The sequence below is a fragment of the Vulpes lagopus genome, chromosome 7, assembly GCF_018345385.1.
Source record: "Vulpes lagopus strain Blue_001 chromosome 7, ASM1834538v1, whole genome shotgun sequence".
Lineage (NCBI taxonomy): Eukaryota > Metazoa > Chordata > Mammalia > Carnivora > Canidae > Vulpes > Vulpes lagopus.
Window position 1 is genome coordinate 2993803 of NC_054830.1, and position 23061 is coordinate 3016863.

Consider the following 23061-nt stretch of genomic DNA (forward strand, 5'->3'; position numbering starts at 1 on the left):
TTTTTTGACCAACTTTGCATTAAACTGATCTAAGGTTTTGGGTTGAGGTTTTTTTTTGTTTGTTTTTTTTTTTTTTTTTTGAGATTTTATTTATTCATGGGAGACAGAGAGGCTGAGACATTAGGCAGAGGGAGAAGCAGGCTCCCCAAAGGGAGCCCGACCCGGACAAGATCCCAGGACCCTGGGATCACGACCTGAGCCGAAGGCAGGCACCAGATGTCCCAAACTGATCTAAGTTCTTGTTACAACACCTTTTAACCACACCAGGGAACATTTAAGAGACCTTTTCCCTGCCTTTTCCTGCTAGCCTCATGGCACTAGCACATCCACAGCTCTCCTTTCCCTGATCCACAAGGGATGGTGGTTTTCCTGTGGGGACGACTTTCTATGTTCTCTCTTTGGTTAGCATTAACTTGGTGTTTTTCTGTGGATCCACGTTCTGCTCTTCTCATCTATCCTCTGGATGACTCTTAATACTTCCTTCATGGGGCAGCCCCAGTGGCGCAGCGGTTTAGCGCCGCCTGCAGCCCAGGGCATGATCCTGGAGACCCTGGATCAAGTCCCACATCAGGCTCTCTGCATATCAGCCTGCTTCTCCCTCTGCCTGTGTCTCTGCTTCTCTCTCTCTGTGTCTCTATGAATAAATAAATAAAATCTAAAAACAAACAAACAAACAAAAACTTCCTTCATGAGGACTGTATGGCAGGCCCTGACCCCAGCCCCGAGGCCCTGGTAGCTCAGCATTGCCTGCCCCCCACCCCTGGATCTGTTCTCTCTAGGGTTCCAAGATCTCACTGCTCGGGGTCCCTCCCCACTGCCTCCCCCTTGTACCCTGGTGTGTGGATATCGGGAGAGAGGGTCCTGGGTCATTTTAGTCCTCATGATTCCTGCCTTTTTGTCCTAACTGGAGTCCCTGAGTGCCCGGGTTAGAGTGCTAGTGAGCTAAGAAGGAAAAGCATGCAGCGCTCCTAGGCCATAGACTGCCTCTGCCCCGAGAGGGAGTGGGGAGTGTGAAGTTCAGTGAGCTTTGGCTCACTACCTGTGAAGTAGCTCCAGGCTCCAGACACAGCGCACACAGCCCTGCAGGTCTGGCCCCAGCCAGGCCCCATCCCCATCCCTTCCCTGACCAATCACCAGCCTCGCTGCCTTCTACCCGTGGGGCTTCATACATGCTATCTCTTCCATTCTTCCATCTGTCCCTCTTTCCCTCTGGCCTCCAGAGTAACCTTAGATTCCCATGGAATGTTTCAGTTTGCCTCTCCTGAATAGAACATAAACTGTACGATGGTAGGCCCCTTAATCTCCCATTGGTGTGTCAGAGTGTACAGGTGTGCCAACTGGCCTAGGAAGGTCATATGGACTAGGCAGCTTTCACACCAGAAATTAGTCTTGCAGGCTGAAGTCTGAGATCAGGTGTCAGGAGGGCTGGTTCCTTCTGAGGCATCTCCTCAGCGTGCAGACAGCAGCCTCCCATCCTCATGTGATTGGCCCTTCTGTGTCTCTGTCCTGACCTCCTCCTATAAGGAAATAGGTCATACTGAATTAGGACCACTCCACTGACATCATCTTTTATTTATTTTTTAATATTTTTTAAAATTTATTTGAGAGAGAGATATTACAGAGGGAAAGGGAGAAGCAGACTCGCTGCTGAGCAGGGAGCCCAATGTGGGGCTCAATCCGAGGAGCCTGAGATCATGACCTGAGCTGAAGGCAGATATCTACCAACTGAGCCACCCAGCTGCCCCCAGTGATACTGTTTTAATTTAATTACATCCTTAAAGATCCCTGTACCCAAACACTGTACCCTTCTGAGCTCCTGAGGGTCAGGGATTCAACATAGGAATTTTAGGGGGACAGGGCCTGGAGTAGAGGAGATGCTCAGGTGGCTATTGTTACGAGAACTAACGTGTCTCGGGTGTGACACAACAGAGGGAAAGTGTTGAATAACTCAACAGTTGCCAGCTAGGAATACCCAGGTCATCCCTGGCCAAGATTTCTAAAGTTTGGTTTGTTCTTTATGAAAGTTCTCCTGTCAGCCTCTTTCGGTGGGTATCAAGGAATGCATGAACCCCTGAAACTGAATCCAGGCTATATGCACGTATGTGTGTATATGTGTGTTTTTAATTTTTTATTGAGGTGAAATTCCCATTAAAAAGTAGCCATTCGGGCAGCCCCGGTGGCGCAGCAGTTTGGCGCCACCTGCAGCCCGAGGTGTGATCCTGGAGACCTGGGATCGAGTCCCAAGTCGGGCTCCCTGCATGGAGCCTGCTTCTCCCTCTGCCTGTGTCTCTACCTCTCTCTGTGTGTCTCTCCTGAATAAATAAATAAATAAAATCTTAAAAAAAAAAAAAAAAAGTAGCCATTCTACGGTGTGCAGCTCAGTGGTGAACGGTCTCTTCCCAGCCTTTGTGCAGCTGCCTCCTCTGTCTAGTTCCAGATCGTATGCATAGGTATTCTTCTGGGGAAAGGATATCTGGGGCAGGTTTCTTCCTTTTTTTTATTGAGGTAAAGTACACATAATATAAAATTTGACAGTTTAAGTACACAACTCTGTGGCATGAAGCACACTCACACCGCTTTGAAGCCACTGCCATCACTGTCTCTAGAAATTTCCATCTTCCTACATGGAGACCCTGTCCCCAGGAAGCACTGACTCCCCAACCCGTGCCCCACCCCTGGCTCCCACCATTTCCTCTCTGTCTCTGGGGACTTCCGGGGAGTGGGGTCATGTAGGAGGTGTCCTTCTAGGTCTGACTCCCCTCTCTGAGCACAATGTCCTCATGATTCAAGAACCCTTCTTTTTTTTTTTTTTAGAGAAATGCAGAGACACAGGCAGAGAGAGAAGCAGGCCCGCCCCACGAGGAGTCTAATGTGGGACTCAATCCCAGGACCCCAGGATCACAACCTAAGACAGAGGCAGATGCCCAACCACTGGGCCACCCAGGCGTCCCAAGATCCCTGGTTTTTAATCAGATCCTAAAAACAGTCCCTGCCTCCTCCCAGAGGTTCCAGAACCTCAGCTCTTCTCCGGGGTGCAAGTGGCCAGGCAGCAGACAGCTCAGCAAAACACACAGGCTTTCTGATGGCTGATCTGTTTGGGCTGCTTGCCTTCTAGATGTCAGTCTCAAAACGAACTCGAAAGGCTTCCAGTGACCTGGATCAAGCCAGTGTGTCCCCTTCTGAGGAGGAGAACTCAGAAAGCTCATCTGAGTCAGAGAAGACCAGTGACCAGGTGAGCAGGTGGCTGGCTTTGTGGGCGGGCAGACATGCACACATGGGAGCTGAGCAGTGGCCAGCCAGAGGGGCCCATGCTCAGGCCCCTTCTCTCTGCCCAGGACTTCACCCCTGAGAAGAAAGCTGTGGTCCGGGCACCTCGGCGGGGCCCCCTTGCAGGACGGAAGAAAAAGGTAGAGGTGTTTTGTTCCCACTGCTTATCTGTAGGAAACCCTGAGAGATCTCTCCATGGTCACCAGGCACTGTCCGTGGTTACAGTTAGTCTTTTTTGGAGGAGGGTAGGGAACAGGCCATAGTGCCCTTGGGACCACCATCTTCCACCTCTGTCTCCACTGATGGCCTCACCTATAGTTTCTGAGTTCAGAGCACTTTTCTAGAGCCGAGGAGCGCCAGGCCACTACTGCTCCCGAGAGGAACATAGAGACCCGTTTGGGAACCGGGATACTAGAACCTTGGCTCTGGAAGGAAGTAGCAAGGTGCTCATAGGGGCCCCACATGAGGGATGGAGAGTGTGTGTGTGGAAGAGAATGCAAGCCTGTCACGTATATGTGTATGCACAGATGCTGTGAGCAGTGTGTGCATGTGTCCCAGTATGTATGTTACATGCATGTGTGCACAAGTGAGTATGTGCCATGGGTGGGGGGAGATAGGAGGTGGGCAGAGATAGCAGGAGGAGGGGAGCTCATCTAATTGGGCCTCCAGGCCAAATTTTGTGTTAGAAAGAGTTTTAACCACTGGAAACAACAGTGGCTCTCTCTGCCTCCCCCTTTTCACCAAGGAGAGGGTAAGGCCTGGGGGCATCACCCACCATGACTGAGCTGAATGATCAGGTGGCTGCAGGCACATCTGGGGCTGCCTGTGATTCCTGGCCAACATGAAGTGTTTCTAGATGGAGGAAGGCAGAGGTTTGTAGGTCAGGGGCTGCAAGGGGCTGGCACTGTCCTTGGCCTGTGTTCTGCTGACCATGCCCTGGCCCCTCTTAGAAGGCACCTTCGGCCTCCGACTCCGACTCCAAAGCAGAATCCGATGGAGCAAAGGTCGAGCCAGTGGCTGTGGCCAGGTCAGCGCCGTCCTCCTCCTCCTCCTCCTCCTCTTCCTCCTCTTCCGACTCGGATGTGTCTGTAAAGAAACCTCCTCGGGGCAGGAAGCCAGGTAGGGTCCCGGCGGGGTGCCCCCTCACCTCTGACTGCCTAGGGGGCCACCCTGAGGAAGAGAACCTGGGTAGACAAGGCCATACTCCCCTTTGCTGTAGCGGAGAAGCCACCTCCAAAACCACGTGGGCGGAAGCCAAAGCCTGAGCGGCCCCCGACTAGCTCAAGTAGTGACAGGTGGGTGAGCAGCAACAGGTGGGTGATGGGCTAGGGTTATGTGGGTGGGCCTGGCACCTCGGTCCTCTAACTGGCATGCACCCCCAGTGACAGCGATGAGGTCGACCGCATCAGCGAGTGGAAGCGCCGGGATGAGGAGAGGCGGCGTGAGCTAGAAGCCAGGCGGCGCAGGGAGCAGGAGGAGGAGCTGCGAAGGCTCCGCGAACAGGAAAAGGAAGAAAAGGAGCGGAGGCGCGAGCGTGAACGCGGGGAGGCCCCCGCCAGCGGGGGCAGCAGCGGGGATGAGCTGGGGGATGAGCTGGGGGACGAGGATGAGCCCGTCAGAAAGCGTGGCCGCAAGGGCCGGGGCCGGGGACCACAGTCTTCCTCTGACTCGGGGCCTGAGGCTGAGCTGCAGAGAGAGGTGTGTGCTGTTGGGGTGCATCCTGAACTCCTGGAGAGGGTAGTGACCAAGGGGCTTCTCTGTCCCACCCACCCCTTCCGGCAAGTCCATTCCTGACTTCCACACATTGAATGAGCACCAACTGTGTGCTGGGTGCTGTGCTAGGACCCAAGGGCCAGGGATGTAGTGATAAAGCAATGAATGAGACACAGAGACCCCCACCGTGAAAGCTGACATTCAAGCAAGAGAGATGGGACAACATGAGATGCATTTCACACTGTTCTTGCTAAGAACAAGAAAGCAAGGTCGGAAAGAAAAAAAAAAAAAAAGCAAGGTCGGGGGGCATAAGCTTTTGGGGTGAGGTTTTCTGTTTTAGGTAGGGTAAACTCTAAAGGCTTTAGTTGAGAAGGTGCCATTAAGTAAGGATCGGGACAAAGTGAGAGGTGGTCTGGAAAGCTACCCAGTGGGGACAGCACTCTAGGCAGAGGGTATAGTCCATACAAACGTCCTGGGGCAACAATGGGCCTGGTATGTTGGAAGAATTAGCCAGGAGTCCGTGTGGCTGGAGCAGAGTGGGTGAAGGGGAGAGAGGGGGTCAGGGAGCATAGGGAGGGGATGGGCAGGTTGAGCGGGGCCTTGGGGACAGAGGGGAGGACTTGGGCTTTCAGTGAAGTGGGAGCCCTGGAGGGCTGTGGGCTGGTGAGGACTTGACTCAGATGCTCATGGGCGCCCTCTGGTGCTGCTGTGGGGAGGCGGGACTCTGGGTGAGCCTGGAGCAGTTAGGAGGCCTCTGATGAGCCTTGGTAGTGACCATCAGGCACTGTGCAGTCCCCGCAGGCCTGTCTACTGCCCACTGTGTGGTCCACCTGAATCTGAGCCTGACTTTCTGGGCCTGTCACCTTCTAGATGGAGCCCCATATAATAGGAGGACGGGGGAAGCAAGACAATACTCTGTTCTTTTTCTCTCTTCCTTTGATCACAAAAAGGAGACCAAGACCCTTGCCACAGGAGAAATGTGTGCGGTGGGGTTGCCCCACCCATTGAGGGAGTAGTCCTTTTAGGGCCTAAGAGGCCACTGCCTGGGGACAGACTGGACACGAGTCCTTCCCACCTCATCCTGCCCATTACACCAATTCCCAGCAGTGCAGAGGTGGTGGCAGGCAGTGTCCGGCTATATCTCTAAGGAGGAGAGCCCCCACTGCCCGCCATTCCAGCCTTCCCTTTCTCTGGCCGCTGCAGGCAAAGAAGACAGCAAGACAAAGCACAGAGCCTACGAGGAGACCCAGCCAGAAGGAGAAGAGAGGGCGCCCCGAGGAGAGGCCCCGAGCCAGGTCAGCACCCGCTTTGCCTCTTTCTGCCACAACTACCTGGGGGTCCAGGTTGCCCCATGCTGGTCCCTGTGGTTCTCAGCCTCCTGGGGACCCATTACCCCTCACCCCTTTTGGAAGGGACCCAATTTCCAAATTTAGTCTTAGATCCAATCTAAGTGTCCCATTCTTGGGGCCCCATCAGCTTATGTAGGAGGCACTGCTCTGGGATTGAGATTCCACCCCCAGGGGATACCACTCCATATCTGTGGTGTCACACTGAGGGTGCTCCTGGCATCAAGGTGGGACCAGGACACTCCCCAGGAAAGTGACCAGTGGTTCTGAGACCCTATGTCCAAGGCCCACCAAGACAGGACACTGTTCCTTTCCCTGCTCGCTGGCCAAGTGGGATTCCGGCATCAGTGAGTGAACCTGCCCATGGGATTTGGCAGCCAGCTGCCAAGTAGAACATCAAGTCTGAGCTGTGGAAACGGGTGTCAAATTGGGCTACCTTTCCATAATTCATTCACCCACGTTTTTGTTAAGAAGCCACTCGCCCGGGCAGCTCCAGTGGCGCAGCGGTTTGGCGCCACCTGCAGCCCAGGGTGTGATCCTGGAGACACTGGATCAAGTCCCACGTCAGGCTCTCTGTATAATGCCTGCTTCTCCCTGTGCCTCTGCCTCTCTCTGTCTCAATGAATAAATAAATAAAATCTTTAAAAAAAAAAAAAAAAAAGAAGAAGCAACTAACTCTCAGTTGCATATTAATAATGGTAATTCTAAGACTTGATGTCATTTGCTGGAAAGAACCCGAGGTTGCTTGGGTCACCTTCCCGGTCGCTTCAGGTACCTGCCTAGACCAGGTCATGATGGGCCTGACCCACCCCATCCCAGCTTCCAGGGCCCCCTGAGGGTGTCCCTCACAGTGGCTGTGGGTCCATCACCACACACTCAAGGACACCAGTGGCCGGGATGGGCGGGACTAAGGAGTGTGACTTCACAGGCCTGCGAAGGTGGAGCGAACCCGGAAGCGGTCAGAAGGGTTCCCACCTGACCGGAAGGTTGAGAAAAAGAAAGGTAAGGAGCCGGATCACTGAAAGGGAGGAGGTGGTGCTGAGGAGAAGCTGGCTCCTGTCACCTCGGTGGTGCTGGGGCAGGTCCTCAGACAGCACCGACAAAGGGGTTGTGGGAACTGGTTGGGTGTGGGGGTCCAGGCCAGGTGGCTCCCTTGGCCCTGCGCAAGCCCAGCTGCTGCCTTCTCTCCTGGCTGCAGAACCTTCCGTGGAGGAGAAGCTACAGAAGCTGCACAGTGAGATCAAGTTCGCCCTGAAAGTTGACAATCCGGTGAGGTCCTTGTCGGGGCCCCGAGGCCATGGCATAGCCACATCCTCTAAACCAGGGATTACCCCAGTCCCTCATGTCTGCAGCTCCCTTAGAAGTCTTAGGAAACCAAGGCAAACCCAGGGTCTTTGTTCTTCTGGGTGTTTTCACGGAGGGCCCAACTTGGCCACCTCAGGTGCATTGCTTAGCATCTCCACAAGGTGGTGTCAGCCAGCCCTCCCAAGTTCTGCAGCACAGCCACTGTCCCTGGGGTCCCCTGGCACTCCCTCCCCCTCTGCCACCCAGGTAGCCCCATGGGGCCCCATAGGGTTCTTCAGCTAGGTGCTGTCCCTCCTCACTCACCCCTCCACCCCCCAGGATGTGAAGAGGTGTCTGAACGCACTAGAGGAGCTAGGAACCCTACAGGTGACCTCACAGATCCTGCAGAAGAACACAGATGTGGTGGCCACATTGAAGAAGGTACGGTGGCATCCCAGCATTGGAAGGGGCTGGTGGCGGGCAAGGCAGGGGTGTGCCCAGGGAGCCTGGGTTCCCGGCCACAGCAGCTCTTGGTCAAGGAGGACGCCGGTGAGCCGGCAGGCAGGAGTGCGCTGTGCTGTGGTCATGGGAAGCACTGCCAGGGGTGGCAGCCCTGGGGGCGGGTCTCTGGCGGGGGGTGAGACCAGCTGCATCTCCTGAGCCAGGCCTCTTGCCGGCCAGATCCGCCGTTACAAGGCCAACAAGGAGGTGATGGAGAAGGCCGCGGAGGTCTACACCCGGCTCAAATCTCGGGTCCTGGGACCAAAGATTGAGGCCATCCAGAAGGCGACCAGAGCTGGGGTGGAGAAGGAAAGGGCCGAGGTGGAGAAGGCCGAGGAGGCGCTGGCTGGAGAGGAGGCTCCCATGGAGAGGGTAGAGGACGAGGCGAATGCTGGTAAGGAGCAGGGCAAGAGCCCTCTGCGTTCCCCGTGCCCCATAGTGGGAGTGGCATGTTCCTGCTGGCACTCTGCATGCCTGGCTGTGTCCCCACAGTTGCTGAGGTCTGGTGTGCACACACACACCTGAGCTGCTCAGAGACCCTCAGAGCCAGGCAGCACTGGAGGCCATGCATGCAGTGGGGTGGGCCATGTGTGGGAGCGTTGCTAGGATGAAAGAGGTTATCTCCCATAGGGGCTGTGGCACTGGTCCTTACCAAATGGGAGGACCTTCTTCTTGCTGGGGTTATGTGGTGCCCATGCTGCTGAGAGGTGTTCCTTCAGACTGGGGCAGGATGGCTCAGGGACGCCCTGCAGGGGACATCACCTTATTTCTGTCCAAGCACCTAGCAAGCTTTTTCCTGTTGCCCTTGGCCACTCATTTACTGGCTTCTTTATCTTTAGACTTACATGGGCTGGGGCCATCTGGGAGGTGCATCTGAGAGGTGCAGGGGTGGGGGATGTGGGCATGCCCGGGGTCAGGGACCTCGAGGCCGGTGGAGGCTCCTTCAGGGCCCCTGGCCCCGAACCAGCTCACTTGCTTGCTCTCGGCGGACAGGGCTACAGGGTCCCATGAGTCTTTCTCCCGCCAGATCTCTCGGCCCCGGTGAACGGTGAGGCCACATCCCAGAAAGGGGAGAGCATGGAAGACAAGGAGCAGGAGGGAGGACAGAACTCCGAGGAGGGGCTGGGCTGTGGCTCCTCTGAAGAGCCATTACACAATGAGTAAGTATTGCCAAGGGCCATGGCTCCAGAGGCTGCTTCCCGAGAAGGCCTCCACGGTGTGGGCTGCTCGTTCTGGCGATGGCCACAGGGACCTGTCCCACCCTCACCTTTGCAGCTGACCCTCAGGTCCCCCATCGAGATTGCTCTGCAGCTCCAAGCTGCTCTGGGCCCGGCCCCTTGGAGGATCGCCTCCTCCTGGCACTCCGGGAGTGGGCACCATGAGCTGCTTGAAGCTGACGTCACCGTGCTGAGGACCCTGGGCCTGCCTGTGCTTGGCGGGGGCCTGGCTGGGGCGGTGTGGGAGGCTTTGGACACGGGCTGTGCTCCTAGGGTGCTCGAGTGTCTGCTGGCGGTGGCAGGCCAAGGGCTCACCCCCACCGCGCTGTGCTCCCACCAGCAATGCGCGGGAGGGCTCCGAGCTGGATGCACCCGGGAAGGAGCGGCAGGAGCGTGCAAGGGTGCGGATGGACTCGGAGTCCCTGGACGAGGAGGACAGCTGAGCCCTGGCGGCCAGGCCCACCTGTCACGCGTAGATGCCCCAGGCCTGCCCCGGCCCCCACCCGCCACCTGCGGAGCAGAGACCTGTTGGGGAAACGCCATGCTGTCCCTTTGTATCTGTCCCCTGGGTTGTTTTTCTGCCTAACTTCTGTGATTTCCAACCGACATGAAATGACTATAAAGGGTTTTTTTAATGAAAGTCACTTTTATTGGCTCGATTTTCTAGTGTTGCTGGTACAGCTGTCCAGGGCTCGTCCAGGGACAAAGGGTTTAAGCCACAAGGTCACTGTTCACAGCAAATGCTCTGACACTGCCCTTGCTGGGTCTGGGCCTGCAGGGCTGATGGTGAAGGAGAGGGGAGAGGGGAGGGGGGAGGCCTTTTCAGAAGTAATGCAGCCTCAAGTGGAGGCTGTGGTTTGACCCCAGACAGTCTTGCAGAGCCTTGCTCCCATTCCTGTTCCTACCCAGGCTGCAGGTGGTTCTGGGGCCCCCGAAGCAGCAGCTCAGGGGCACTCAAGCCATTCAGGCTTCGGGGTTGCTGTGAGCTAGCCGTTGTCCTTGCCATTCGGAGGGTGTGAGTGTTGGGGGCAGGCCTTGCTCTGTGACCTTGGACAAGTGGCACTCCCATTCTGAGCTTCTCATTCCTCACCTGTAAAGTGAACCCAGGGTCGGCAGACAGACCTGTGTGCAGCTCCCAGCCAGGTACCTGCACACGGCAGTTGCTGGTTAAACGGTGGCGTCCACTGTGTGTCCTCCACCTTGCCCCTGGCTAAGTGCCTCCATCTCAGCCGAGGTCATGGTGCAGTGTGGCACTTCCTGGGCCTGGCATCCCCTGTTTGGTCTGGCTGGATATAAGCTCCAGTCACTGTGCTCAGTTTGTGTGAATGACTGTGCCCAGTACCTCCACCCGTGGTGGAGACTGAGGACGGACAAGCCTGAGGGGCTTTCTGACTTGCCCCCCCCCCCCCACCGCTGGTCTCACCACGGCTGGCTCCCAGGAGCCAACAGCAGCCCTTTGGGGAAGGCTGGCCTCTCGTCCTGAGCTTGGAGCCCCCAGTCATTTCGGAGAAGAGGGTGGTATGAAGGCACCTCAAGTCCCCTTAAGGGAGGGAGGTGGCCTAATGCGGAAGTTGTAGGTGGGATACGGTTCCAGGAAGCAGGGCTTACCTGACAGGGTTCCCCCCAGCTGGAGGACAGGTGAAGCCCAGTGAGGGAGCACCTCAGCTTCCCCACATGCCATCCATCTCACGTGGCTTCCCTGGGCGTTTGGGGACAGTGTGGCCAGGAAGGAGGGGATGCTGCAGGTGTCCTAGCCCCTATTCTCCAGCCTGGGCTGAGCGTGGGACCATGTTGAGCATATTTTATCTCATTACCCTTGGGGCCCCACTCCCACCCCGTGGAGAAGCCCTCTCCTTCCTTAGCCTCAGCCCAGGGGCCTTGGGGACCACAAAACATCAGCACAGGGCGAGGTGGGGGGATGCGCTGAGGCGGCAGGGCCCCCCAGTCTGATCCCCCAGCTGGGCCAGTGCATAGGCATAGTTGGTGGCTGCTGCAGCATCACACTCAGAGCCCCTCGGCCACACCGGGCATCAGCAGAGGCGGTAGGAGCCTGCCGCCAGGTGACAGTAATATTCTGGTACTTTCTGGTATAACAGAACATGGTTGCTGAGAGCCAGGGTGTATGCTTCTGGGATGAGGACAAAGCTCCAGGAGCCCAGGATGGACCCAGACTGGGGTGCCCCGAAGATAAAGGGGCTCCTAATGGAGGCTACTGAATGGAGAACCTTCTAGACCTAGGCATGTTTCCACTTCTCTTTCCTAATTGGAGTGCTTGGTTGAGACCTTCAGGCAAAGGCCCTCTGTCAGCAGTCATAGCAGCCCTGGGCCCCTAGGCCAGGAGAAGGCCCAGGGGTCCTTGGGAAGAAAGGGTGGACGGCATAGGTAGGGCCAGAGCTGGGTGTGCACACGGCCGAACTCCAGTAGTTGGTGCTCCTGCTGGTGCCAGGCAGCGCCAGCCTGCAGGGTCCGGACCTTTAGGGAGTTGGTGGGGGCTGGAGAGAAGGCTCGGCAGAGGGCTCTGTGGGCAGGAGGGACCTACAGCTGCTGCCCAGTGGGGTGCAGGGCAAAGGGCCCCACCAGCCAGCAGAGCGGCGGGCCGTGCTGCACACTCTCCAGCAGCTGCTCCAGCTCCCGCCATGCCTGGCACACAGCCCCACGGCTCTGGGCCAGGCGCTCTGCCGGCAGCTCTTCCACGGAGCTGGCCGAGGAGACAAGGCTGTAGAGCTCACAGAGGCTGTGGCGCGCCCGCCCGACCTGCTGCTGGAGCTCAGAGGGGAGGCCTTGGAGGCCGGAGGCCAGGGAGCTGTAGGCCACGTGGAGCTGCTGGATGAGGCTGCAGGCCCTGGACAGAGCCCCGGAGTCCGGCACCTGTGGGAGATGGGGTGGTGAGGTAAGCTGGGGTTGAGGGAGGAGAGGAAGCCGCGGCCCTCTGTTACACACCTCTTGGGGAATGCCTTCTTCCAGTCTGCTGCTCGGACTCTGGTCCAGCCATGACTGGTCTTCTGGAGCCTGCTTGGCCTTTTCAATCTAGAAAGATAAATTACAGCTTCTCAGCAGGGTCCTTTCACACACTGCCCTGGGGATATTCCTGGCCCTGGCCCTGGGGCCTTGTGTCCAGACCTTTCCATGGTGGAAGAGCCACAAGTTTAGAGCCAGCTGTGCCAGGATAGACAATAATCCATATTCTCTTTGGGCTTGTCAGAGACCAAATAACAAACCATCAGTTCCCAGTTCAAAATCCTTCCATGGCTCCCAGTGCCCTTTGTATACAATCTAGCTCCTCACCGTGGCCTACAGGGACTGCTCCCTGGGACTTCCCAGACCTCATCTCCTACTGACACTCTGTCACGCTCCGCTCTGGACACACTGGCCTCATTTTGTCTTCTGACCACTTCCAACATGCCTCTGCCTCAGGGCCTTTGCACATGCTGCCTGTTCAGCCTGGAGTATGCTTCCTCTGGCCTTTCACGTGGTGCCCATCCAGTCTTGGCTCCAGGTGAGGCCTTCCCTGGCCACCCAGTGCAGTGGCCCCTAGTCCCTCCCTGTCAGGTTTCATTGTTCTCCTTATAGGCACATCTCTGTTGAGTTACTGTGGATGTTGGATGTTTGTTTCCTTGCTGTTTATCTACCCCACCCCCCCACCCCCCGCCTCTTGGGTGGAAGCTCTTTTGGCAGCTTTTCTTCCTAGATTGTTTTTTGTTTTTTTTTATTCATGGGAGATACAGAGAGAGAGAGAGGCAGAGACACAGGCAGAGGGAGAAGCAGGCTCCATGCCGGGAGCCCGATGTGGGACTCAATCCCAGGTCTCCAGGATCACGCCCTGGGCCGAAGGTAGCTCTAAACCTCTGAGCCACCCAGGGATCCCCTCTTCCTAGATTGTTGGGTCCCTGGCACATAGGAGCCTCCCCACCCCACCACCAGTTAAACAATCTCCCTTGTCCCAGCAGCTCGTGGGTGGGCAGAGTGTGGGCCAGGTGTGGACTCCCAGCTCACCCTGCAGAAACTCCCATCTGGGTCCTGCTGGTCAGCTCCAGTGCCCCATCCAAAACCAAACTCTCCGTGTTCACCTCAACCCACTCAGCACCTCCCCCAGGGTCCCCTGCTGAAAATCTCCCAAGCAGAGATGCCTGGCCAACTCTTGATCTCAGAGTTGTGAGTTCGAGCGGGCTGTTGGGTGTAGACATTACTTAAATAAAATACTCAAAAAGAAAAAAAATTTTTAAGCCTCCAGAATGTCTTAGGGTTCCTCTCTCTCATGCCTCCCATGGCTCCTATGGAGCCCACCTGTAGACCTTGTGAGCCCTGCCTCGGAGGCACTTCCAGGAGGACATGGGTGCCTCTTGCTTCCCCTGCCCCTCCCTGGTGGCCCCACCATCCAACAGTTGCCAGGATTTTTGTGGAAACCTCACTGATCTCCTGGGTCCAGCCCATTCTCCCATCAGCAGCCAGAGTGACGCCCTAGCAAAACCCCTGTTGGGTCAGGCCACCACTCAGTCCTGGGTGCTGGGTGGGGGCTGGGCAGCATCCCTGGCCTCACCCCCTCGATGTCAGAAGCACCTTCTCCTGCAGTTGTGACAGCTACAAATGTCCCAGCGTCCCTGGGGCCTGATCATCCTTGTTGCGACTGTTCCCACTGGCATGGACCAATAGTCTTCAAACTGGGGCTCACCGGAGCCCCCAGGGCACCAATTAAAAACACAGTTGTGCGGGCACACCCCGGGGATCCTGATTCAGGCGGCATTGCCAGGCTCTTCACTGCATGTGTAAGTGGGGCTGATGTAGCTGAACATCTAAAACCCATGACCCACGACCTCGGGAACCTGAGGTCCTCAGAGCTAGGGGTCCCTCACCACCTGCCTCAGCCACTGCAGGTTGCTGCTGCCGGACTGTGCAGCTCAGCGCTCCCGGTGCAGCGAAAGCGGCACAACTGTTAGCTGTCAGCCATGGGGAAGGCCTGTGCCAGCGGATCCTCGTGCCGTACATGCTTACTGGTCACTGCACGTGCCTGGGGGTGCAGGGGGAGATAATCTGAGGAAGGTGCCAGGGGGAGGGGAAAGCTCTTACCACCTGGAAGGAGTCCTCCAGCTGGGCCAGCGCGCCCCTGGCCTGGAACTGGCCGTGCTGCAGGTGGCTCAGGGCATGCTCAAAAGCCCGCTGGCGGAAGCCAGGGGCCAAGTCGCCCAGACGCACAAAGTAGCTGCCCCGGTCGGCCGTGAGTACCTTTGGCCCAGGTTCGGAGGCAGCAAGCTGAGCTGGAAAGGAAGACAGGATTACTCAATCTGAGAGGCCCCTGGAGAATCCGGGGCTTGGGTCTTACAGAAGCCAGGCCCATGGGAAGTAGGGCCCACCTGTGCTGTTCTCACCTTGCTCCTTGGCATCCATGGGGTGGAAAATATCCCCCACTTCCCCCAGTTCAGCCCCGAGCATTGCAAAGCTCATGGGTCCTTCGGGGATACATGTGGTGGCCGCAGACCCTGCATCCTCCCTGCCCGGCGAGGCCCCTTGAGTGAATGTTGCCACAGCGGTGGCTTCCCTGGCAAGGTCCAGGCCTGCACACAGGGTGTCTGGGGCACTGGCTACTCCAGAGGATAGAGCCTCCAGGGGTCTCAGGATGGTTTGTTTCCCTCCTTTGTCTGGGCCACTGTAACTGGTGAGTCCACTCCAGACGGTGTCCTGGGTACCTGGTAACCAACTCTGGATGGTCTGCACTGCCCCTTTGGTCACACTCCCTGCTCCTGTGAGTCCAGTGGAAACTGCTTCTTTGGTGCCTATCAGGACTGTCTTGGTGGTGTCCAGACCAGTCTGAACAGTGCCCTTGGCTACACCCAATGCCCCAGTGAGCCCAGTAGATAGGGTGTCTTTGGTGCCAGTTAGGATAGTCTTTGAAGTGTCCAGACCTCCCTGGACAGCTCCTTTGGCCACGTTCATGGCACCGGTCATCCCAGTACACACGGTGTCTTTGGTGCCTGACAGGACAGCCTTTGATGTGTCCATTCCACTCTGGACAGCTCCTTTGGCCACGTTCATAGCACCAGTCATCCCGGTACACACAGTGTCTTTGGTGCCTGTCAGGACAGTCTTGGTGGTGTCCAGACCAGTCTGAACAGTGCCCTTGGCCATTTTCATGGCCCCTGTCATCCCAGTGGAGACGGCATCTTTGGTGCCAGTCAGGACGGCCTTTGATGTGTCCATGCCAGTCTGGACGGCTCCTTTGGCCACGTTCATGGCACCAGTCATCCCGGTACACACAGTGTCTTTGGTGCCTGTCAGGACAGTCTTGGTGGTGTCCAGACCAGTCTGAACAGTGCCCTTGGCCATTTTCATGGCCCCTGTCATCCCAGTGGAGACGGCATCTTTGGTGCCAGTCAGGACGGCCTTTGATGTGTCCATGCCAGTCTGGACGGCTCCTTTGGCCACGTTCATGGCACCAGTCATCCCGGTACACACAGTGTCTTTGGTGCCTGTCAGGACAGTCTTGGTGGTGTCCAGACCAGTCTGGACAGTGCCCTTGGCCATGTTCATGGCCCCTGTCACCCCAGTGGACACTGCATCTTTGGTGCCAGTCAGGACGGCCTTTGATGTGTCCATGCCAGTCTGGACAGCTCCTTTGGCCACGTTCATGGCACCAGTCATCCCGGTACACACGGTGTCTTTGGTGCCTGTCAGGACAGTTTTGGTGGTGTCTAGACCAGTCTGGACCGTGCCCTTGGCCATTTTCATGGCCCCTGTCACCCCAGTGGACACTGCATCTTTTGTACCAGTTAGGACAGCTTTTGATGTGTCCATGCCAGTCTGGACAGCTCCTTTGGCCACGTTCATGGCACCGGTCATCCCAGTACACACAGTGTCTTTGGTGCCTGTCAGGACAGTCTTGGTGGTGTCCAGACCAGTCTGGACCGTGCCCTTGGCCATTTTCATGGCCCCTGTCATCCCAGTGGAGACGGCATCTTTGGTGCCAGTCAGGACGGCCTTTGATGTGTCCATACCAGTCTGGACAGCTCCTTTGGCCACGTTCATGGCACCGGTCATCCCGGTACACACGGTGTCTTTGGTGCCTGTCAGGACAGTCTTGGTGGTGTCCAGACCAGTCTGGACCGTGCCCTTGGCCACACCCAGTGCCCCGGTGAGCCCAGTAGATAAGGTGTCTTTGGTGCCAGTCAGGACGGCCTTTGATGTGTCCATGCCAGTCTGGACAGCTCCTTTGGCCACGTTCATGGCACCGGTCATCCCGGTACACACGGTGTCTTTGGTGCCTGTCAGGACAGTCTTGGTGGTGTCCAGACCAGTCTGGACCGTGCCCTTGGCCACACCCAGTGCCCCGGTGAGCCCAGTAGATAAGGTGTCTTTGGTGCCTGACAGGACGGCCTTTGATGTGTCCATGCCAGTCTGGACAGCTCCTTTGGCCACGTTCATGGCACCAGTCATCCCAGTACACACGGTGTCTTTGGTGCCTGTCAGGACAGTCTTGGTGGTGTCTAGACCAGTCTGGACGGTGCCTTTGGCCATGTTCAAGGCCCCTGTCACTCCAGTGGACACTGCATCTTTGGTGCCAGTTAGGATACTCTTTGAAGTGTCCAGACCTCCCTGGACAGCTCCTTTGGCCACGTTCATGGCACCAGTCATCCCAGTACACACGGTGTCTTTGGTGCCTGACAGGACGGCCTTTGATGTGTCCATTCCAGTCTGGACAGCTCCTTTGGCCACGTTCATGGCACCGGTCATCCCAGTACACACAGTGTCTTTGGTGCCTGTCAGGACAGTCTTGGTGGTGTCCAGACCAGTCTGGACCGTGCCCTTGGCCACACCCAGTGCCCCAGTGAGCCCAGTAGATAAGGTGTCTTTGGTGCCTGTCAGGACAGTTTTGGTGGTGTCCAGACCAGTCTGGACAGTGCCCTTGGCCATGTTCATGGCCCCTGTCACCCCAGTGGACACTGCATCTTTTGTACCAGTTAGGACAGCTTTTGATGTGTCCATGCCAGTCTGGACAGCTCCTTTGGCCACGTTCATGGCACCAGTCATGCCAGTACACACGGTGTCTTTGGTGCCTGTCAGGACAGTCTTGGTGGTGTCCAGACCAGTCTGGACAGTGCCCTTGGCCATGTTCATGGCCCCTGTCATCCCAGTGGACACAGCATCTTTGGTGCCAGTCAGGACGGCCTTTGATGTGTCCATGCCAGTCTGGACAGCTCCTTTGGCCACGTTCATGGCACCAGTCATCCCGGTACACACAGTGTCTTTGGTGCCTGTCAGGACAGTCTTGGTGGTGTCCAGACCAGTCTGGACAGTGCCCTTGGCCATGTTCATGGCCCCTGTCACCCCAGTGGACACTGCATCTTTGGTGCCAGTCAGGACGGCCTTTGATGTGTCCATGCCAGTCTGGACAGCTCCTTTGGCCACGTTCATGGCACCAGTCATCCCGGTACACACGGTGTCTTTGGTGCCTGTCAGGACAGTCTTGGTGGTGTCCAGACCAGTCTGGACAGTGCCCTTGGCCATGTTCATGGCCCCTGTCACCCCAGTGGACACTGCATCTTTGGTGCCAGTCAGGACGGCCTTTGATGTGTCCATGCCAGTCTGGACAGCTCCTTTGGCCACGTTCATGGCACCAGTCATCCCGGTACACACGGTGTCTTTGGTGCCTGTCAGGACAGTTTTGGTGGTGTCCAGACCAGTCTGGACCGTGCCCTTGGCCATTTTCATGGCCCCTGTCACCCCAGTGGACACTGCATCTTTTGTACCAGTTAGGACAGCTTTTGATGTGTCCATGCCAGTCTGGACAGCTCCTTTGGCCACGTTCATGGCACCGGTCATCCCAGTACACACAGTGTCTTTGGTGCCTGTCAGGACAGTCTTGGTGGTGTCCAGACCAGTCTGGACCGTGCCCTTGGCCATGTTCATGGCCCCTGTCACCCCAGTGGACACGGCATCCTTGGTGCCAGTTAGGATAGTCTTTGAAGTGTCCAGACCTCCCTGGACAGCTCCTTTGGCCACGTTCATGGCACCGGTCATCCCAGTACACACAGTGTCTTTAGTGCCTGTCAGGACGGCCTTTGATGTGTCCATTCCAGTCTGGACGGCTCCTTTGGCCACGTTCATGGCACCAGTCATCCCAGTACACACGGTGTCTTTGGTGCCTGTCAGGACTGTCTTGGTGGTGTCCAGACCAGTCTGGACAGTGTCCTTGGCCACATTCACTGCGCCGGTGACTCCACTGGCTACAGTCTCCTTGGTGCCCGTGAGTGCAGACCGGGTCATGCCTAGGCCTCCCTGCACCACACCTTTAGCTGTGTCTACCATGTTGGCCATCCCGGAGGAGATGGCACCCTTGGTCTTGGTCATCTTGGAGCACACCAGGTCCTTTGCCCCAGAGATCATCTGATAAGAAAGGACACATGTCATCAACAGGAGCACTGGAGATGCTTTGCACCCCAGACATCGCTAACCTGACCTCTCGTGTGCCTTAGGGATGGGGACTGTCCCCCAGAAAGCCTGCCCCTTACTCCCCACCCTGACATAGTTTCCCCGCACACTGTTATCCAGCCAGGGCCTTCCAGGGCCCAGCCTCGACCAGCCCTGTCCTAGTGCCAGACGGTTGCCCGTGATTCAGTAGGTCCCCATTGCTGATGGCAGGTCCCTACACCTCCGGAACCCTTGCCAAGACTCCTGGACTTGGGCTCAGCCAGTGCCTGTCATTGAATGACATAGTTGTTCACCCTACCTACTCTTTACTTTTGGCAGATTTCGAACCTGGTTTCCCTGTTACAGCAGGTAGACCACATTGCTCATTAAAATGAGTATATTCAAGTAACAGCATTTAAAAAAGAATAATAACCTGCAAAAGGACGGGGACGAGCATTGGGTTTGAGTTCTGGGATCCTGTCAATGATTCTCATCATCTCTGACGTCCCAGAAGGCGGTTTTTCTCATCAGTTAAACTAACAAAGGGCCGTGATGGCCTCAGAGCTGCCAGTACAGTTTCCCTCACCAGTTCGATACTGCCCTCCAGGGGACATCTGTGTTTGCCTCGACTTGGGCGGGGAGGGGGCTCCGGGCATGGAGCGGGCAAGGCCCGGGGATGCTGTGCAAACCCTGGGATGCCCCACAACCAAGCCCAATCTGGCTCCAAACGGCCACAGTGCTGAGGCGGAGGGGCATAGAGTGAGCACCTGCTGCCCCGCACCATCCCAAGTGGCATCTGGACTCCATGCCTGCGGAGACCTGGGTTTGAATCTCAGCTCTCTGCTCCCCCTCCCCCAGCCCCCGCCATGTGACCTCGGGCGAGCCCCCTCTCCGAGCTCTGTCTAAGGCTCGGTGGCTAAAACAGCACCTCCGCCGAGGACTGTGGAGGACCGAGGACCGGAGTCAAGGTGCCTGAGGCACTTTGCAGGGAGTAGGTGCTCAACTAATGTGAGTAGAGAGGCTGTGGGGACTCGGCCGGGAGGGAACAGGGTGTGGGTGCCAGGGTCTGGTTTAATCTGGGCCAGGGGGCCTGTGGCGCGCTTCACCCTTTGTGTTTCCGTCTGTCTGAGCTGAGGGCAGAGGAGCAGCAGTACTACTCCAGGGTAGGGGCTTGTGCTCGCTGACAGTTGTAACAGGGCTCTGGCACCTTGCCGTGACATCAGTTCCTACGCTCCGCCAGACCTTGGAGACGTGATAGCGCGGGGGGTCCCCATCGTCTCGGCAGCCTCCAACCGCCCAAGGCTCAGGAACCACACTACCACTACCACGCCTTGCTGTGTGACCTTTGGCAGGTGGCTCGCCTTCTCTGTGCCTCAGCTGTTGTGCAGGGTACTGCACTCCTCCTCCCTCACAGGGCCGATTAACTAGCAAGCGGCGCCCAGAAAGCACGTGGCCCAAAGCCTGACACAGGTGAGTTACCAGTGTTCTCTGTCCCATGGTGCTGGAGGGGCGGGGGCGCTCTCTGGGGCCCATGCTCGGAGGTAAGGCAGTGCTGCTCCCATTTCACAGACGTGGCAACTGAAGCGCCGAGGGGCAGCAATGGCTGGAATCCCACAACGGGACACACCAGGCCATCTGCCCCCTCCTTGGCCTGTGACAGCACAGCCCCTCAGGGGGCAGGCACCCGAACATCCTAGGAGGGCCCCCAGGAGGAGGTGGGAGCCACGAGGCTCTCCCAGCACCTCTCACCTTGTCCGAAGGCGGCGGCAGCTTCTCCCCGCTGGCCGTCTGCTCCAAGGCCGTGGCTGCTGCGGGGACAAGTAGCTGGTCAGGCCACCAGGAAGGGCGAGGGATGTGGGCCGGCGTCAGCCACCCCCGTGCCCGTTGCGCAACCGGTGGGCACAGCCTGAAAGGTCAGGAATGTCCCAGCCACCCTGCCAGGGACAGCCATGGGTCTGGCTCAGTCTGACCCTGAGTCCTGGAGCTCCTTGGGCTCCTGGAGCAGAAGTTCTCTGGAGCTTTTCTGTGCCTGGGTGCTGGACACTCCCCCGAGGGGCATCGCGGGAAGAGGATTCGGGGCCCGCCCCGCCCCTGCCGCAGCTGCCCGCTGCCCGTCGGGCCAGGTATGTGGAGCAGAAGTCAGCTGCCCAGGGCTCCGGGCCCAGAGTGAGGCCCGGTCCAGGAGCCGCCCCCGCTCCAGGCTCCCCTGCACCCGCCCTCTGCATCCCCAGGGCTGCCCCAGCAGAGCGGAGAACCCCCCCACCCCCGGCCCGTGTGACCCCCGGAAGCCAGTGTCTCTCTGGGAACCAGGATGGAAACCGTCAGTGAGCTCAAACACGGGGAACACCCAGCCCCTGGCCCACCGTGCGTCAGGAATGGGGTGGGGGACAGGGGAGGGGCTGAGAAGGTAGGAGACGTCGTCGCTGGGAGACAGGCTGTGTTCACAACCCCACTGTTGCTGCTTATGCTGCTTTGGGCCACTCACCGGCCATACTGATGCCTCAGTTTCCACATCAGGCACCAAATGAGCATGCCAGCCTGCAGCGTCTATTGAGACAATTCTGGCCCATAAGAGCCACCCCCAAGTGTCCAGAAGCCCCTGCAGGGGGCTTTCCTCCAGGGACCCGCCTCCAGAGCCCCCACCTCCATGGCGCTGTCCACTCACCGTCATTCCCGGGCTGGGCAGAAGCACCTGCCAGATCGGCGGCGGGCCGGGCCTCTTTCGCCGAACCGTGGGCGCTGGCCATCAGGTTCCGGGCAGAACTGAAGCCAGGCAAGGACCCCAGGAAGCTCCCCAGGATCTACAGGGGGCAGGGGGCAGCGTTGGCAGGGCCAGGCCTTGGGGCAGGGCGGGGGAAAGCATCAGACAGCCCTGGGCTCCTGCGTGACCCCAGCAGGGACAGTTACCGCTCTGAGTCTCAGTTTCCTTGCCTGGACAATGGGCAGAGTCAGCCTGCCTCCCATAGACAGCTGAGAAGACCATCCCCCAGGGCCCCAAAGACCTTTTCCCTCCACCGCCCCCACTTCACAGAAAGGGAAACTGAGACCCAGAGACGCCCATGGCTGGTTCAAGGTCACACAATAAGGAAGGAGCTAAGGGTTGCCCGAGCTCCCCACTCCTTCACCCTCCAGCTTGGGACAGGAGGAAAGAGTTGGTGCCATGGCTCTGGGAGCCTTCCCGTCCTCCCCAGGAAGCCCTTCCGGACCCCAGTACCATGAGGTCACCTTCCCAAGGGTCTGGGGGCTCCCGGGCCCCAGAAGGGATCTCCCCCTCCCGCGCCCCCCCTTACCTTGCCCTTGGGTTTGGGAGGATCTCGGCCTCCTTCTTCCTGAGCCGACATGGTAATGATACTGTAAGCAGCTGGAAGGGGGGCCGAGAGGGCGTGTGGGTCGGGGCCCCCAGGCCTCCCACCCCACACAGCCCCCCGACCACACCCCCAGTCCCAGCTGCACGCTGGCGTGGCTCACCTGGGGCGTGTGAGGGTCCCTCGGAGCCACAGGCACACAGCTGGCAGCCGGCTCAGCTCTCGGCTACCAGGCCTTATAGGGTCTGGGGCAGGCGCGGGCCCGGCGGCAGAGGCAGGCGGCCAGCGGGCTGGGGGAGGGCCCTGGGTGGTCACGTGCAGCCGGCCCGGCCCAGCGTGGGCCCTGGGCCCAGCACCTTTCCCCCGCTAAGAGCACCAGGCGGCCTCTGCCCACAGCTCCCACCCCCACCAGGCTGAGGGTTCTCGGGCCATCCCACGTCCCCAAGGCCCTGCCTGCGTGCTCACACGGCCGCCCGCTTCCACCCAGTTCAGATCTCTGTTCTGCTGAGACGCCTCAGCCACTTGCCACCCTTGGGCCTCGATTTACCTTCCGGGCTCCTCGCTATGGCTCACGAGGTCCCGCTTTCTCTTTGTCCTCACCTCCTGCAGCTCTCTCCCCTTCGCGCATTCTTCTGTAACACATGGGGCACCTTGCTGTTGCCCCAACACACCAGGTGTGGTGCTGCCCCAGGACCTTTGCACATGCTGGAGGGCCCTTCCCCACAGCACACAGTGCCCTCCCTCCCCTCCCTCAGGCCTGTTTTGTTCCCAGCTTGTCTTCTGTTCCTGGCACACGCCCTGCATTTAATAAACATTTGGCCAAATGGGCCAACTCGCAGGATAGTTCTGAGTGTGAAACGTGGTCAAGCATGTGACCTGTTCACCCCAGTGCCTGGTACCCAGCAGACGTACTCAACCAACATTAACTTAGCCTTGTCCAGGCAGAAAGGGAGAAGCAGGATCCCCCCTGAGTGGGAAGGGGACGCGTCACTCTCCAGCAGGGACTACTTCCCTTGATCAAATAGATGG

General features: G+C 58.0%; 2 protein-coding genes across 4 annotated transcripts in view; one reads left to right on the forward strand and one right to left on the reverse strand.

Annotated features, from left to right (window-relative positions):
* HDGFL2 (HDGF like 2) overlaps positions 1–9968 on the forward strand; it is a 22607-nt gene extending 12639 nt beyond the window's left edge. The window contains exons 5-16 of the mRNA XM_041764159.1: positions 3116–3232; positions 3336–3407; positions 4218–4386; positions 4487–4562; positions 4650–4965; positions 6184–6275; positions 7255–7328; positions 7525–7595; positions 7950–8051; positions 8292–8505; positions 9139–9271; positions 9669–9968. Of these exons, the coding sequence (XP_041620093.1) occupies positions 3116–3232; positions 3336–3407; positions 4218–4386; positions 4487–4562; positions 4650–4965; positions 6184–6275; positions 7255–7328; positions 7525–7595; positions 7950–8051; positions 8292–8505; positions 9139–9271; positions 9669–9771 (1539 nt within the window). The 3' untranslated portion in view covers positions 9772–9968. The remainder of the gene's footprint in view (positions 1–3115; positions 3233–3335; positions 3408–4217; positions 4387–4486; positions 4563–4649; positions 4966–6183; positions 6276–7254; positions 7329–7524; positions 7596–7949; positions 8052–8291; positions 8506–9138; positions 9272–9668) is intronic.
* On the reverse strand, positions 9955–22632 carry PLIN4 (perilipin 4). 3 transcript variants are annotated; one of them, XM_041764157.1, is made up of 9 exons: positions 22196–22627; positions 22018–22088; positions 21393–21528; positions 20477–20535; positions 17107–18703; positions 14692–16215; positions 14393–14580; positions 12269–12355; positions 9955–12196 (listed from the first exon to the last, which is right to left on the reverse strand). In XM_041764157.1, the coding sequence occupies exons 2-9, from the start codon at positions 22066–22068 to the stop codon at positions 11864–11866; spliced, it is 3975 nt and encodes a 1324-aa protein (XP_041620091.1). In that variant the 5' UTR covers positions 22069–22088; positions 22196–22627; the 3' UTR covers positions 9955–11863. The 3 variants fall into 3 exon arrangements, with proteins under 3 accessions (XP_041620091.1, XP_041620090.1, XP_041620089.1); XM_041764156.1 differs by having other exon boundaries at positions 14692–18703; positions 20477–20532; positions 22196–22632; XM_041764155.1 differs by having other exon boundaries at positions 14692–18703; positions 22196–22631.
* Between the last annotated feature and the right edge of the window lie 429 nt (positions 22633–23061).